The sequence below is a fragment of the Salmo salar genome, chromosome 13 (genome assembly GCF_965601325.2).
Source record: "Salmo salar chromosome 13, fSalSal1, whole genome shotgun sequence".
NCBI classification, from domain to species: domain Eukaryota; kingdom Metazoa; phylum Chordata; class Actinopteri; order Salmoniformes; family Salmonidae; genus Salmo; species Salmo salar.
Window position 1 is genome coordinate 60,711,671 of NC_138303.1, and position 17,359 is coordinate 60,729,029.

The 17,359-nt window shown below is 40.8% G+C and overlaps 1 protein-coding gene across 2 annotated transcripts in view; it reads left to right on the forward strand.

The window, feature by feature from the left end:
- Positions 1–3,247: 3,247 nt before the first annotated feature.
- LOC106567512 (serine/threonine-protein kinase 32A) overlaps positions 3,248–17,359 on the forward strand; it is a 74,198-nt gene continuing 60,086 nt past the window's right edge. The window contains exons 1-3 of one of the 2 annotated variants that reach the window (XM_014136828.3): positions 3,248–3,970; positions 11,925–12,196; positions 17,256–17,311. In XM_014136828.3, the coding sequence (XP_013992303.3) occupies positions 12,145–12,196; positions 17,256–17,311 (108 nt within the window). In that variant the 5' untranslated portion in view covers positions 3,248–3,970; positions 11,925–12,144. The remainder of the gene's footprint in view (positions 3,971–11,924; positions 12,197–17,255; positions 17,312–17,359) is intronic. The other variant, XM_082960235.1, reaches the window with a different exon arrangement.

Genomic DNA, 17,359 nt, shown 5'->3' on the forward strand with positions numbered 1-17,359 from the left:
GATGGATAGTTTGGACTGAAATCATTTTGGCATGATCCACTAGTAGTAATAGAGATTGTGCACTATAAGCAAATCTCTCACCCAGTCAATCCCATGACCTTGGACAGGACCACACAATTAGGAGGCAGCGGTGCCATGCAATTCCTAATGGATGGTTACACTATGGAGCCATTAGTTAATGCCACCTCAATTCAAGTCATGACATATTTGGACGCAGCCACAGGGAGAACTCTGTCCCAAAGTTGCCCATTCTTTTCTCTGCCATAATTGAATGCATTGCTTAGGCTTCAGAGGCTGCGTTTACACAGGCAGCCCAATTCGGATATTTTTTCACTAATTGGTCTTTTGACCAATCAGATCAGCACTGATAAAGAGCTATGATTGGGCAAAAGATCTATGATTGGGCAAAAGACCAATTAATGGAAAAATTTGCAGAATTTGGCTGCCTGTGGAAAGTGATGTGATGTGGAAATTAACATACATATAGTTTATGACAATTTCAAGCCATGCAATCCATGTGTGACCTGTGACCTCATAACGTTTGAGGACTATGAAGACTTTCGTTTTTGATTTGAATTGCCTTACATTGTAAAGTCATGTGTGTGCTACATTTTGGCATGGTAAATGCTGATATGGAATTCATTAAATTGTATAGTTTATTACACAATTAATTATGAAGGTGTTAACCCCCAAAATGTGTTTCAAAACTATTTCCACAGTCATATTTTGGGTTCTCTATAGCAGTGGTTGCCAAACTTTTTATAGTCCCGTACCCCTTCAAACATTCAACCTGCTGTGTACACCCTCTAGCACCAGGGTCAGCGCACTCTCAAATGTTGTTTTGTTGTCATCATTGTAAGGCTGCCACACACACAATATACGATACATTTATTAAGCATAAGAATGAGTGTGAGTTTTTGTCAGAACCCGGCTCGTGGGAAGTGACAAAGAGCTCTTATAGGACCAGGGCACAAATAATAATATAATTAGTAATCAATCATTTTGCTCTTTATTTAGCCATCTTACATATAAAACTTTATTTGTTCATCGAAAACTGTGAATAACTCACCACAGGTTAATAAAAAGGGTGTGCTTGAAATGATGCACATAACTCTGCAATGTTGGGTTGTATTGGAGAGTGTCTCAGTCTTAAATCATTTTCCACACACAGTCTGTGTCTGTGTTTAGTTTTCATGCTAGTGAGGGCTGAGAATCCACTCTCACATAGGTACGGGGTTGCAAAGGGCGTCAGTGTCTTAACAGTGCGATTTGCCAAGGCAGGATACTCTGAGCGCAGCCAAATCCAGAAATATGGCAGTGGCTTCTGATTGAATTCAATTTTCACAGAACCGCTTGTTGCAATTTCAATGAGACTCTTGTTCAGATATTGGTAAGTGGACTGTAGGCAGGACATGAAAGAGATAACGAATTCAGTTGTTTGTGTCATCCATTTCGGGAAAGTACCTGCGTAATTGCGCATCCCAACTCACTCAGGTGCTTCGCTATATCACATTTGACATTGTCCGTAAGCTTGAGTTCATTTGCACACAAAAAAATCATACAATGATGGAAAGACCTGTGTGTTGTCCTTGTTAATGCAGACAGAGAAGAGCTCCAACTTCTTAATCATAGCCTCAATTTTGTCCCACACATTGAATATTGTTGCGGAGAGTCCCTGTAATCCTAGATTCAGATCATTCAGGTGAGAAAAAACATCACCCAGATAGGCCAGTCGTGTGAGAAACTCATCATCATGCAAGCGGTCAGATAAGGGAAAATGATGGTCAGTAAAGAAAACTTTAATCTCATCTCTCAATTTAAAAAAACGTGTCAATACTTTGCCCCTTGATTACCAGTGCACTTCTGTATGTTGTAATAGCGTTACATGCTCGCTGCTCATATCATTGCATAGTGTAGAAAATACATGAGAGTTCAGGGGCCTTGCTTTAACAAAGTTAACCATTTTCACTGTCGTGTCCAAAACATCTTTCAAGCTGTCAGGCATTCCTTTTGCAGCAAGAGCCTCTGGGTGGATGCTGCAGTGTACCCAAGTGGCGTTGGGAGAAACTGCTTGCACGCGCGTTACCACTCCACTATGTCTCTCTGTCGTGGCTTTTGCGCCATCAGATACCAACACATATTGACCACCAAAGTCCATTTGATGTCACAAAGCTGTCTGGTACTTTTAAAAAATCCTTTCCTGCTGTCCTGATTTCCAGAACAGGATGTCTTCCTTAATTGACCCCTCATAAACGTAACGGGCATATACCAGGAGCTCTGCCAGGCCCGCCACGTCTGTTGACTCATCCAGCTGTAACGCATAGAATTCACTGGCTTGTATGCAAAGCAGTAATTGTTTCAAAACATCTCCTGCCATGTCACTGATGTGTCATGAAACAGTGTTGTTTAATGAAAGCATTGTCTGTATAGTTTTTTTGGGCCTTTTCCCCCAGCATTGTCCTAGCCATATCCGCGGAAACAGGAAGAATGAAGTCCTCCACAATAGTATGGGGCTTGCCTGTCCTAGCCACTCGGTAGCTCACCATATAAAACGCTTCTAGCCCCTTCTTATTAATGGTATCTGTTGCTTTTATACATGTCTTACTACTCGAAAGGTGTCTTAATTTTCGCTCAAAAACTCCTGTGGCTTACTTTTCAAATTGGCATTTTTTGTTTCTAAATGTCTGCGCAAGAGTGAAGGTTTCATCGAGTTGTAAGATAGTACTTTTGCACATATAACACACTGTGCCTGAGGAAAGGCACTACTCCCAATATATGTGAACCCCAAATCAATGTAGTTCTCATCATATTTGCACCTCTTCGATGGTCCACCGTCCCTGTCTGTTGTTCGGTGCTTTCCCAGGTAAGTGGGCAGTAGCTCTTCAGCTGCATCAGATTCACAACTGTCAGTGTCCATGCTAGCTGGACTAACACCAAATGTAGAATTACTGATGCTAGCATTGGATGTGCTCATGGAAGCAGAACAACTTGTGTCATCGACAGGTGCAGGTGTAGTACTGCTGGTAGTAGCAGTACTACCAGTAGAGCTGGTATGTGTCTCTTTGGACACAGGCCTTACTTTTTTTACCATTTATCCATTTTCGAGCAAAAAGAATGAGTAGCACCTACGTTTGGCTACATACAGCCCGTTAGTGGAATTCCCGCGAGAGAGTAACGGTTAATGTTACTCTCTGTATTTGACATTGTGTTGTTATTTCGCTGAACACTAGATGGTTTAATTTTATTTTTGGCAGTGAAACGAGGCTACTCAGGCGAGAAAAAAATCTCACCCAAATCTATAGCCCCGTTGGAAAATATAAATGGACCGTTTGAAAGTGTGAAGAATTTATTTATTTTTTTATACATTTTTAAAAATGTGAATCACATTTTTATTTGGCGTACCCCCGACGGCATTCCGAACATATAGTTGCTGAAAATAAATACCTGGGAATAAATCGCCTCATAAAAATCATAAGGCGATGGTGAGTAGGCAAGGCAACATTCCATATGATGAGGTGAGCTTTGCGAGATGCACGAGGAGGGAGTTCTATACAGCGTAACGCCAAGTATCCTAATTATAGTCCAGTAGAGATACCGGTGTGTGAAGTGTGGAGGTCTGTATTATTCTGCAGTCTGCTGATCTCGTGCAACAATGTAGCAGTTTCCTGTTTTGCTTCATGATACAATTGTATCCTCAGTAGCAACAATAATTTTGCCCGAACAGTATAGAAAATACGAGAACACTAATCGCACTTTTATTTTTATTATTTTGTTTTACGATCAATCTGCGCATCCCTTCCCTTATCACTCACCCCAGACATTCCTTCTTGTGAGTCGGGGCAGGTGTATGGATGCGTCGTCCTAACAAGCAAGTGATGCCGTGAACTGTCCTCTTCTCTTCAAATAGGCTACCTTACATTTTTTTTTTACTGGATATGTTATTTATCTAAAAACCCCGCGGCATTTAAAGGTAGGTTATGATGGTGTCTGCTTGAATGCCTAGGCTACTTTCTATTCAGTGCATGCTTTCTATTCTGTCACGGGATTCTAAGCGGAATGCCTCCCGTATGGCTCTAAGTCAGCAATGCGATTTCTATGTACTTTAGCGTTCAAGTAGTTTTTAATATTTTATTTAGATTCACTAGGGTGACCTTATCAAGGATACCAGAAAATGCATACAAAATTGACAGCAAAATCTGATTTCTTTTTAACTTTGTTTATAGCTACCACTAGGTTAACACGCAAATTAAAATATTACATTCATGTTACATTCCGTTATAATGGAGTGCAGTGTTTTTTTGAATACCCATGCCACGCAGGCTGTGTCATACATGGGAATCATACATCCGACTGAAATTAAAGGGATAGTTCATCCAAATTACAAAATGACATGTTGGTTTACTTACCCTGTAAGCACTCTATGGACAAGGTATGACAGCAATCCATTTTTTTATTTTCCTGGCACTGTTAACACATGCTAACCTTTTAGCATTTGTGGCACAAATACCATTCAAATCATGGGACCGATATTAGCATTTTTTGCATGCATGTCCAAATCATCCGAAGTATCTAAAATTGATTGTGAAGCTCAATAAAATCACTTAGATAATTTAAACATTATATTGGTCTCATGACTTGAATAGGCTTTGTGCCACAAATGCTAAAACATCGGGAAGTATTGTAGCATTAGCCACCCTAGCATGGTGTTGGAAAATTGTGTTTTATTAAACATAATAAAGTACAATTTTATGGAAGTAATTTAGACAAATGTCTATATATTTATTGTATAGGTCTACAGTTTGGGGGACTTTATAGGAAAATTTGGACCAATACTTTTTTCCCACCTTTAATCTATTACTATTATCTAGTGACTGCATTTGATTCTGGGGAGTGGACAGTGCATTCGGAAAAGTATTCAGACCCCTTGACTTATTCTAAAATTGATTAAATATATATTTTTTCTTTTTCAATTTACACACATTTACACACATCAAGGACCTCAATGTACTTTTCACCGTTAATCTTTGCCTCAATCCTGACTAGTCTCCCAGTCTCTACTGCTGAAAAACATCCTGTCAGCATGATGCTACCACCACCATGCTTTACCGTAGGAATGGTGTCAGGTTTCCTGCAGACATGACGCTTGGCATCCAGGCCAAAGAGTTCAATCTTGGTTTCATCAGACCAGAGAATCTTGTTTCTCATGGTCTGAGGTTCTTTAGGTGCCTTTTGGCAAACTCCATGCGGGCTGTCATGTGTATTTTACTGAGGAGTGGCTTCCGTCTGGCCACTCTACCATAAAGGCCTGATTGGTGGAGTGCTGCAGAAATGGTTGTCCTTCTGGAAGGTTCTCCCATCTCCACAGAGGAACTCTGAATCTCTGTCAGAGTGACCATCGGGTTGTTGGTCACCTACCTGACCAAGGCCCTTCTCCCCCTATTGCTCAGTTTGTCTGGGTGGCCAGCTCTAGGAAGAGTCTTGGTGGTTCCAAACGTCTTCCATTTAAGAATGACGGAGGCCACTGTGTTCTTGTGGACCTTTAATGCTGCAGAATTAATTTGGTACCCTTCCCCAGATCTTTGCCTCGACACAATCCTGTCTCTGGGCTCTACGGACAGTTCCTTCGACCTCATGGCTTGGTTTTTGCTCTGACATGCACTGTCAACTGTGGGACCTTATATAGACAGGTGTGTGCCTTTTCAAATCATGTCCAATCAATTGAATTTACCACAGGTGGACTCTAATCAACTTGTAGAAACATCTCAAAGATGATTCATGGAAACAGGAGGCACCTGAGCTCAATTTAGAGTCTCATATCGAAGGGTATGAATACTAAAACCTGTTTTCGCTTTGTCATTGTGGGGGTATTGTGTGTAGATTGCTGTGGGGAAAAAAATACATGTAATCCATTTTAGAATAAGGCTGTAACGTAACAAAATGTGGAAAAAGTCAAGGGATCTTAATACTTTCCGAACGCACTGTATGTAACGGGGGTCAGTATGCTGCTAACAGCTTTGCTTCCTCCACTGTCTGACTGCCCCATATTGGACTCACACCAGTGATCATCTACTTCGCAACACAGGTAACTGCCCTCTTTGACAACGGTCCAACGAGTTGAGCCACCAATTGGATGGCTCTACCATCGACATTTCAAGTTAGCTGTGGAGTGAGCTTACGGCACGTTCTTATCTCCGTTACACTCACCCCTTCTACACTCGCTACACAGCGAGCTACCCCGACTGTTGAGTCCAACTGTCGATCTGGGTCACAGGCCCTCCTTGAAAACTTTCCAATGGGTTGACCCACCTAAAAGGTACCAATTGGATGGCTATATCTGCGACATTTTAAGCTAGCTGTAGAGTGAGTTTACGGCACGTTCTTAACTCCGTTACACCTATATGCAGATTACTCTGTTAAGAGTTAGAAAAGTAGAATAATTTCGAAATTTTGTAGTGAATCAACAGTTTTCCAATAGTTATGTCAGTCAATGACAGTCACTCAAATAATCCTCACCAAATTACTGAGTAGACATGCAGGGCATGTGCCCAGGGGCCCTGACCATAATAGGGCTCCCATAACTCTTTTTGTCACTCTCACTCAGATAGTATATGAACATGGCAAAATGTGTAGAATTGCAGGAAATTAGCTTTACACTGCAAAGGTTTCTAAACCAACTCATGGTGACATCTGTAGAATTGCAGGATATTACCTTTGAGAAGGCAAATTCTTCTCTCCGTCACATGGCAAAATTAGAAGAATTTCATGAAACTACTTCCAACACTGCAACAAAAAAAACCTACTGAAACTATTCTATTTTATCCTCATACTCAAACAAGAATCAGTGTACTACTCAAATAATTAAGTATTTCAGAGAATGTATTTAGATTGCCTGATATGTCAGCCAGTTTTCGAGTTATCAATATCCTTAGGGTTAGTATGAAAGTAACCTAATGGAGCAGGCGTAAAAGAAACTCCTGAAACTAGATCCCCTCCATACTAGTCTTGACAAGAAGAAAAAAAAACTGTCGGGAGAGCTTCTCTTCTGTAATGTTCAACTAATCCAGTAAATATGGAGGAGGAGTTACGATGGATTGTCTGTCGCCTTGAGGGGATTTGATTAATCTGGTCCGTACACCCAAGTAGGCGAAACACCAGGTGAAAGTTGAGTGCATTCGTTTTAGAACCGGACTGCCTCCTGGGCATGAGCCAGCAGCTCAAAGGGCACGGGATCAAGATTCTGTGTTTTCACATTCAAAAGTGATTACCTTTGATAAAAATACTGTATCTGCCTTCCAAATGAAAACTAGTTAGAAAATTCTAACATGTATTTTATGGAAAAGAGATGTATGTTTCTGGATGATGCACCATGCTGCCTTGTTGACAGCATGTCCGAGCGGTGCAGATTACTGTTCCATTTGAGAAGGGTGCTCTTCCCTCACTGCTTCTGCCCATTCAAGTCACGCGCCATAGACCGGTGCCCCGCGGCTCAGCATAATCAAATCCACCCATTGTTAACCCGGTTGTTGGGGACTCAGCAAATGCTAGTATGAAAGTAGCCTATCCAGTAAACCTGGAACATTCCCATAACATTAGCTAAGATTCCTGTTAGGTTCTAGTTAGGGTTTTATCTAACATTGGGATGATAACATCCCAAAAACATTCAAAGAATGCGCGACAGAAGATGGTGAGTACGGCCCAGTACATCACTGGGGCCGAGCTCCCTGCCTTCCAGGACCTCTATACCAGGTGGTATCAGAAAAAGCCCCAAAAATGGGTCAAAGATTTCAGCCACCCAAACCATAGACGGTTCTCTCTGTTACCGCACGGCAAGCATTACCAGTGCACCCAGTCTGGAACCAACAGGACCCTGAACAGCTTCTAACCCCAAGCCATGAGACTGCTAAACGAGACTGCTAAATAGCTAATCAAATGGCGACCCGGACTACCTGCATTGACCCTTTGTTGCACTAACTCTCTTGCACTGAATTTATGCACACACACTCACACATACTTACCCTGACACCCCAACACACATACACATACGCCCACACACACATAACATTAACACATAACATGCATACTGATGCCACACACACACTTTCACACTCACCATGTACGTCACTTTACCCCTACTTATATCTTCATAGCTACCTCAATAACCTTGTACTCTTGCACAGCGACTCGGTACTGGTACCCCCTGTAGGTAATAGCTATGCCATTTGACTTCTTATTGTTACTCATTATTGTCTGTGTATTTATTCCTCGTGTCACTAGTTCATATTTCTATTTTGTTTTTTTTCTTTATCTTTAACTCTGCATTGTTGTAAAAGGACCCGTAAGTAAGCATTTCACTGTCACCTGTGACAAATAACATTGGATTTGATTCGTATGATTACATGCTGTTAAAATGTCCTATGACTGAAATAATGTGCAGATTGTAACGATCGTCGTAAGGAGGAGACCAAGGTGCAGCGTGGTAAGTGCTCATGTTTACTTTTATTTAACTCAGAACACTAAACAAAATAACGAAAAGCAAAACGACCGTTATGTTCTGCAGGCTTTCACTGAGCTGTACAAAAACAAGATCCCACAACTGAAGGTGGGAAAAAGGGCTGCCTAAGTATGATTCCCAATCAGAAACAACGATAGACAGCTGCCTCTGATTAGGAACCATATTCGGCCAAACACAAAGAAATATATGACATAGAATGCCCACCCCATATCACACCCTGACCTAACCAAACAGAGAAAAACGGCTCTCTCAGGTCAGGGCGTGACCCAGATTGTCAACATGTAAAGTGTAGAAAAATAGGGTTGTGTTTGTACTGTATGATTAAAGGCTGTTAAAATGTCTAATGAATGAAATTAAAATGCCATGTGTCTCTATATCACCTACTACTGTACAATATACACTAAAATTCAAAAGTTTGGGGTCACTTAGAAATGTTCTTATTTTTAAAAGAAAAGCACTTTTTTTTGTCCATTAAAATAACATCAAATTGATCAGAAATACAGTGTAGACGTTGTTAATGTTGTAAATGACTATTGTAGCTGGAAACGGCTGATTTTTAATGGAATATCTACATAGGTGTACAGAGGCCCATTATCAGCAACCATCACTCCTGTGTTCCAATGGCACGTTGTGTTAGCTAATCCAAGTTTATACTTTTAAAAGGCTAATTGATCATTAGAAAACCCTTTTGTAATTATGTTAGCACAGCTGAAAACTGTTGTACTGATTAAAGAAGCAATAAAACTGGCCTTCTTTAGACTAGTTGAGTATCTGGAGTATCAGCATTTGTGGGTTCGATTACAGGCTCAAAATGGCCAGAAACAAAGCACTTTCTTCGGAAACTCGTCAGTCTATTCTTGTTCTGAGAAATGAAAGCTATTCCTTGTGAGAAATTGCCAAGAAACTGAAGATCTCATACAACACTGTGTACTACTCCCTTCACAGAACAGCACAAACTGGCCCTAACCAAAATAGAAAGAGGAGTGGGAGGCCCCAGTGCACAACTGATTTGGAGGACAAGTACATTAGAGTGTCTAGTTTGAGAAACAGATGCCTCTGGGATGCTGGCCTTCTAGGCAGAGTTCCTCTGTCCAGTGTCTGTGTTCTTTTACCCATCTTAATCTTTTATGTTTATTGGCCAGTCTGAGATATGGCTTGTCTTTGCAACTCTGCCTAGAAGGCCAGCATCATGGAGTTAAAAGTTAATTTGTGGAATTTCTTTCCTTAATGTGTTTGAGCCAATCAGTTGTGTTGTGACATGGTAGGCGTGGTATACAGAAAATAGCCCTATTTGGTATAAGACCAAGTCCATACTATGGCAAGAATAGCTGAAATATGCAAAGAGAAATGACAGTCTATCATTACTTTAAGACATAAAGGTCAGTCTATCCGGAAAATGTCAAGAACTTTGAAAGTTTATTCAAATGCAGTCGCAATAACTTTCAAGCGCTATGATGAAACTGGCTCTAATGAGGACCGCCACATGAAAGGAAGACCCAGAAGTTCATTAAAGTTACCAGCCTCAGAAATTGCAGCTCAAATAAATGCTTCACAGAGTTCAAGTAACAGACACATCTCAACATCAACTGTTCAGAGGAGACTGCGTAAATCAAGCCTTCATGATCGAATTGCTGCAAACCACTACTAAAGGACACCAATAAGAAGAAGAGACATGCTTGGACAAAGAAACATGAGCAATGGACATTAGACCGGTGGAAATCTCGTCCTTTTGGTCTGATGAGTCCAAATGTGAGATTTTAGTTTCCAACCGCCATGTCAATGTGATCTCCACATTGGTGATTCCCACCGTAAAGCAGAATTCAAGCCACACTTAACCAGCATGGCTACCACAGCATTCTGCAGCAATACGCCATCCCATCTGGTTTGCGCTTATTGGGACTATCATTTGTTTTTCAACAGGACAATGACCCAACACACCTCCAGGCAGTGTAATGGCTATTTGACCAAGAAGTAGTGTGATGGAGTGCTGCATCAGATGACCTGGCCTCCACAATCTCCCGACCTCAACCAAATTGAGATGGTTTGGGATGAGTTGGACTGCAGAGTGAATGAAAAGAAGCCAACAGGTGGTCAGCATATATGGGAACTCCTTCAAGGCTGTTGGAAAAGCATTCCAGGTTAAGCTGGTTGAGAGAATGCCAAGAGTGTGCAAAGCTGTCATCTAGACAATGGGTGGCTACTTTGAAGAATCTAAAATCTAAAATATATTTTTATTTGTTTAACTCTTTTTTGGTTACTACATGATTCTGTATGTGTTATTTCATAGTTTTGATGTGTTCACTAATATTCTACAATGTAGAAAATAGTACAAATAAAGAAAAACACTTGAATGGGTAGGTGTGTCGAAACTTTTGACTGATACTGTACATTACAGAAGACTGAAATATAACGAAACTGTTTAACATAGAAACACCAGATTTTCAGTTGGTTTTTGAAGTAATGTTTATTAATTATGAAATTATAAAAAACACTGTAATAATGCCACTAGGTAATTTGAGGCCACTAGGTAATTTAACTGCAGGAAAGGGCTTCTGAAATGTCCTGGGAACCAGAAGTTCTACCAACATTCTTACAACATTATAGGAATGTCCTGTGCAACCTGACTTAAACATTGTATGAATGTCATCACAACTGAGTACATTTGTGGTTTTGGATCCTATCTCTTGTAATGTACACACACTGTTCCCACAACCTAATTAAATGTTCTGGGATACTTTAAAGATCTCAGAAAGGCTGTTCTGTCAACATTCTTGCAACATCAAAGGAATCATTTGTGCACCCTGATACAAACATTATCTGAATGTCAGCACAACTGGACAGTTTTTTGTGTTTTGGGAACACACAAAATGTTTTCTGGGAATGTTTTTGTAACCACAGGTAAATGTTTTTTTGTGAATGTTTTTTGCAGCCTAAAATAAACATTGAAGAATCATCTGCACAACTGAACATGGTTTTTTGTTGTTGTTGTTAACATATATTTTGTGATGTCACCCCAATGTTCTCACCAGACTGTTCCCACAATATAATGAAACATTCTGGGGACCTTTAAAGAACAGATTAAATGTTTCATAGGAACATTCTTGCAAAATCAGGCAAATGTTTTATACAAATATTCTATAATCATCAGCACGACTGGACAGTTTTTGTGTTAGGAGAACATTTGTTGCAGCCTAACGAATGTTCTGGGAACGTTCACAGAACCAATTTTGGTTTGCTGGATATACTCCTTCGAAAGGAATTTGGCAAGTTCACAATCGTAAAGAGCATCTCTCGACAATCTCCTACCAACACAAGTAGAGCATTACCGTAATGTGTTGGCTCAACCACTCAGCCCCCTCCCTTCTTGATTTTGACGCATTGTGTCATGTTTGTGTGTTCTTCTCTTATATAGTTTGGTTTCCTGTTGAGGGGGGTCAGAGATAGATCCACACCCCTGGGTGTGGAACCATAGAGTACAGAGAAGAGTACAGGCCAAGTTCCAATCAACCCAACTGGTGGATCTAGATAGGTTGGTCCAGCCCAGGCTCCAGGCTATGTCTCCCTGGCTGTGGGACAGCTATTCCATACTGAGCTGAGAGGGGCCTGCCTGGCTGGGGACTACAGGAACAGACATGGGGCTGGGACAATCCAACAAGGCTTCCGTCACCGATGACACAGAGGAGGGTGAGTAATGATCGAGCCTGTTTTAAAGTGGGCAATGGGGATTATTGGACATTTCTCCTTTTGGATTTGTCTTCTCTGAGTGTACTCCAGTAGACTCTGTATCAAAAATGAAGACGATAGATTGAACAAACAGATGAAGAAGATGCAGTACATGAATAGAAATGTAAGCATCAGTAAAGCCACGGTTACTAACAGATTTCTTAAAGTCTCATAAGGTAGCTATGTGTTTCTGAAAAGTGTAATGGTAGTTATCATTCAGGTATGGAGACATTGTGTCATAGAGATCATATAATTCCTATAAAAAGCGTTCTATGTGTAATTGTGCACTATGTTGGGCTTACAGTATATACTAGCTAAGTGGAATTCAACATCTTTGAATGTGACAAATCCTCTAGTTTGAATTCACTCACTTTGGCAAAACCCCAACAAGTCGACAGAGTTAAGAGAACATCAGCAATTCAAGGGCTGTCACTGGGTTCCCTTTTAATTAAAGGCATTATGTTTTTCTTTATATTGCATAATGAATCATCTGTCATCTGAGGGTGTTTTACATTTTGGAAGCCAATAAGTGATGATCTAAGGTTTCTACAGCTAACCTTCTTCACTCACTAGAATACAGTTACTGTAACAGTTTATAGAGAACATCAGTGGATGTAGGCTAACGTGTTATGCAAATGTTTAGCTGTATCATATTGAAGGTGACAAAGCATTAGCAAAGGATTATTTATTGGTAGGTCAGCTGTGACAGACAGAGTGAATGGTCTCCTTTTCAGAGAAAAACACACATACATGAAAGATAACATACCTGTACCTATATATACATTTACAGTTTAAGGCAGAAGTTTACATACACTTAGGTTGGAGTCATTAAAACTCGTTTTTTAACAAACTATAGTTTTGGCAAGTCGGTTAGGACATCTACTTTGTGCATGACTGTAACGCCCTGGCCATAGAGAGGTTTTTTTTGTTCTTTATTTTGGTTAGGCCAGGGTGTTACATTGGGTGGGCGTTCTATGTTCTTTTTCTAGGTTTTTTGTATTTCTTTGTTTTGGGCCGTGTGTGACTCCCAATCAGGCACAGCTGAAGTTCGTTGTTGTTGATTGGGAGTCACACAATAGGAGCAGGTTTTTCCTTTGGGTTTTGTGGGGGATTGTTTTCTGTCTCGTTCGTTTTTGACCAGACAGGACTGTTAGCTTTCGTTGCTGTTTGATGTTTTGTTTATAGTGGTTCATTTTATTAAATATTTATAATGAATCCACAACATCTTGGTTTTCTTGCGACGACAGCCGTTACAATGACACAAGTAATTTTTCCAAAAATTGTTTACAGACAGATTATTTCACTTATAATTCACTGTATCACAATTCCAGTGGGTCAGAAGTTTACATACACTAAGTTGACTGTGCCTTTAAACAGCTTGGAAAATTCCAGAAAATGATGTCATGGCTTTAGAAGCTTCTGATACACCTGTGGATGTATTTCAAGGCCTACCTTCAAACTCAGTGCCTCTTTGCTTGACAAAATGTGAAAATGAAAAGAAATCAGCCAAGACCTCAGAAAAAAATTGTAGACCTACACAAGTCTGGTTCATCCTTGGGAGCAATGTCCAAATGCCTGAAGGTACCACGTTCATTTGTACAAACAGTAGTACGCAAGTATAAACACCATGGGACCACGCAGCCGTCATACCGCTCAGGAAGGAGACGCATTCTGTCTCCTAGAGATGAACGTACTTTGGTGAGAAAAGTGCAAATCAATCCCAGAACAACAGCAAAGGACCTTGTGAAGATGGTGGAGGATACAGGTACAAAAGTATCTATTCCCACAGTAAAACGAGTCCTATATCGACATACCCTGAAAGGCCGCTCAGCAAGGAAGAAGCCACTGCTCTAAAACCGCCATAAAAAAGCCAGACTACGGTTTGCAACAGCACACGGGGACAAAGATCGTACTTTTTGGAGAAATGTCCTCTGGTCTGATGAAACAAAAACAGAACCGTTTGGCCATAATGACCATCGTTATGTTTGGAGGAAAAAGGGGGAGGCTTGCAAGCCGAAGAACACCATCACAACCGTGAAGCTCGGGGGTGGCAGCATCATGTTGTGGGGGTGCTTTGCTGCAGGAGGGACTGGTGCACTTCACAAAATAGATGGCATCACGAGGCAGGAAAATATTGTGGATATATTGAAGCAACATCTCAAGACATCAGTCAGGAAGTAAAAGCTTGGTCGCAAATGGGTCTTCCAAATGGACAATGACCCCAAGCATACTTCCAAAGTTGTGGCAAAATGGCTTAAGGACAACAAAGTCAAGGTATTGGAGTTGCCACCACAAAGCCCTGACCTCAATCCTATAGAAAATGTGTGGGCAGAACTGAAAAAGTGTGCACGAGCAAGGAGGTCTATAAACCTGACTCAGTTACACCAGCTCTGTCAGGAGGAATGGGCCAAAATTCACCCAACTTAGTGTGGGAAGCTTGTGGAAGTTTACCCGAAACGTTTGACCCAAGTTAAACAATTTAAAGACATTGCTACCAAATACTAATTGAGTGTATGTAAACTTCTGACCCACTGGTAATGTGATGAAAGAAATAAAAGCTGAAATAAATCATTCTCTCTACTATTATTCTGACATTTCACATTCTTAAAATAAAGTGGTGATCCTAACTGACCTAAGACAGGGAATTGTTACTATGATTAAATGTCAGGAATTGTGAAAAACTGAGTTTAAATGTATTTGGCTAAGGTGTATGTAAACTTCTGACTTCAACTGTATATCTGTACAATTGTGCATTATCTTTTCTAGAGTGTACACTATGGACATTGTTTGCTGTGACTCCAGCCAGGTAGTATTCTTTTAAGCCGTTGCCAGAATAATCGTCATACATTTCTTTCAACATTTGTTATTTCCTTAAATATGAGCTTCTGCCATCGATCCCATTAGTTACCCATTATGGACAAAGTCATCACCTCAGAAATAAAAGTCATGTGTGACTTGGAATTGTACTTGGGAGTTCAAAATAACTGGAGTGCTCCTTGACATTGTTGTTATGGCTTTGACATTGCAGCTGAGTGTTCAATTTTCCAATGCCCTGAATTTACTGCCTGGGCACCTGGGATTGGTGTTGGCCAGAGAAATAACAGGAAAAATGACAGATAGAGATCCATAGAGAGAGATTTAGTACATCAACAGGACTGAGTGCTTTATAAGTCTATTAAGAATGGGATTGGGAATTAAGTGTTCTTTGTTCTGTGACTTTGTTCTGTTGACAATCATGCTAAAGCTGTGACCTGTCCCCCATCAATGTCTGCCTGTCTGTCTGTCTGTCCCCTGGGGCTTCCACTTCTCTTAATGGGCACGCCTGTCTGGTGAGCATGCTTTATTCACGCTCCGGCTGACTGGGACCCGTGGGTACTGTTTCAGTCGCCACAGCAACCGCATGACTTACTCAGTCATGGCTGCGTACTAGTGTATATGGGGCTCCGCTAGAGCTTCCTGCCTCTGTGAACATCAGAGAGAGGGGGGAGGGGAGACAGACAGAGAGATAGACTGAGAGATACAGATAGATAGAGAAAGAGTAAGTAACCGGCACAGCAGCCTCTGTCTCTGTGCACCCGCTGCTCTGCTCTCCTCGCAGTCAAACCACAGCTGTCCTTCCCTAAAACCCCATCAGAACCAGAGTTAGGCTCAGCCTGTAGTGAACAGTGAAACACAAATATCGGAGAGGTGAAGTGCCACTGATACATGACTAACAGAGCATATCATTAACTGTCACATCCAATCCATCCGCTCGGAGGGAATGTGAGGTGTCGCTGCTCGGCGGGGGTACACCGGCCAGGACACATGACTGGGGCGAGAGAGAGAGAGAGAGAGAGAGAGAGAGAGAGAGAGAGAGAGAGAGAGAGAGAGGAGAGAGAGAGAGAGAGAGAGAGAGGCAGCTGCACGTCACCCTGTGAGATGGCAGATAGAAAGAGGGATAACCCTCTGTTTCGATTGCCATGGCTGTGAAGACAGGCCACAACTGGTTCCAATTGAATATAAATGTTTTTTGAGATTAGACCGATTACTGGTTCAGGTTAAATTGGGACTGGGAGCAGGTGCGTCCTGCACCCCAAAAATCGTCAGTACATTTAGTTATTGCTTGCCAGCAGGCATGCCAGCTAAGATAGTTAGACAAGCTAGCTACTCTAACTTCATTGATAACCTGAAATGGCTTTTTTGCAGATAGTTATGAGGTGGGAGATTGGGAACCTATCTGGGCCAACTTCATAAAATTGCTAGTTGACTAGCAGTATTAAAGAAAAATTGTATGAAATGTATGCATTCACTACTGTAAGTCGCTCTGGATAAGAGCGTCTGCTAAATGACTAAAATGTAAAATGTAAAATGTAAGAAAAACATCAACAAATTTAAAAGAAAAAAATCCCCCATTAAAACAATATATATATATATATATATATATAATATATATATATATATATATATATATATATATATATATATATATATAAAGTATATAAAGTATATATTTTTAAAACAGGATAAATCTGAGGGGGCACGTACCCCTGTGCCCCCAATGGGCATGACACTTTTGACTGGGAGTGTAGTCAGTGTATGTGTGCTGAGAAGAGATGGAAGACACAGAGCAGGAAAGTGCTGAAAGTCAGATGAAATGTGTATTTTGTTTCAGAGAAAAACGTGCAACATTTTAAAAAATGTCATCTTCTGGGCTATAATGTAAACAACCTTTTATTTCTCTCCGCAAGTTCATTTTGTATCACGGGAGCAGTCTGTCTACATCTGATAGTAATGAACTGTAATGAACTGAATGAAACAACTTACCCAGCCAAAATGACTTCACATTTAGAGCCTTTTCCATTTGAGATAATAACACTGCATCACACATGTTAAAAAGGACGCTGAATGTCAATTGTGTCTAGTGCCATTTAGATTTTCTCGTGCATGCTCTATGTACTACAACAAGATTGTGATTGTATGAAATTGTATGCTGTTTGCCTGCGAATATGAAAATAAAGAGATGCTCCTCTTCTTTCCCCAGTCAATTTTGACCACTTCCAGATCCTAAGGGCTATCGGGAAAGGAAGTTTCGGGAAGGTAAGTCTGTTTTGGTAAATTGCTGAGTCCAACCTCCACTTGAAATAA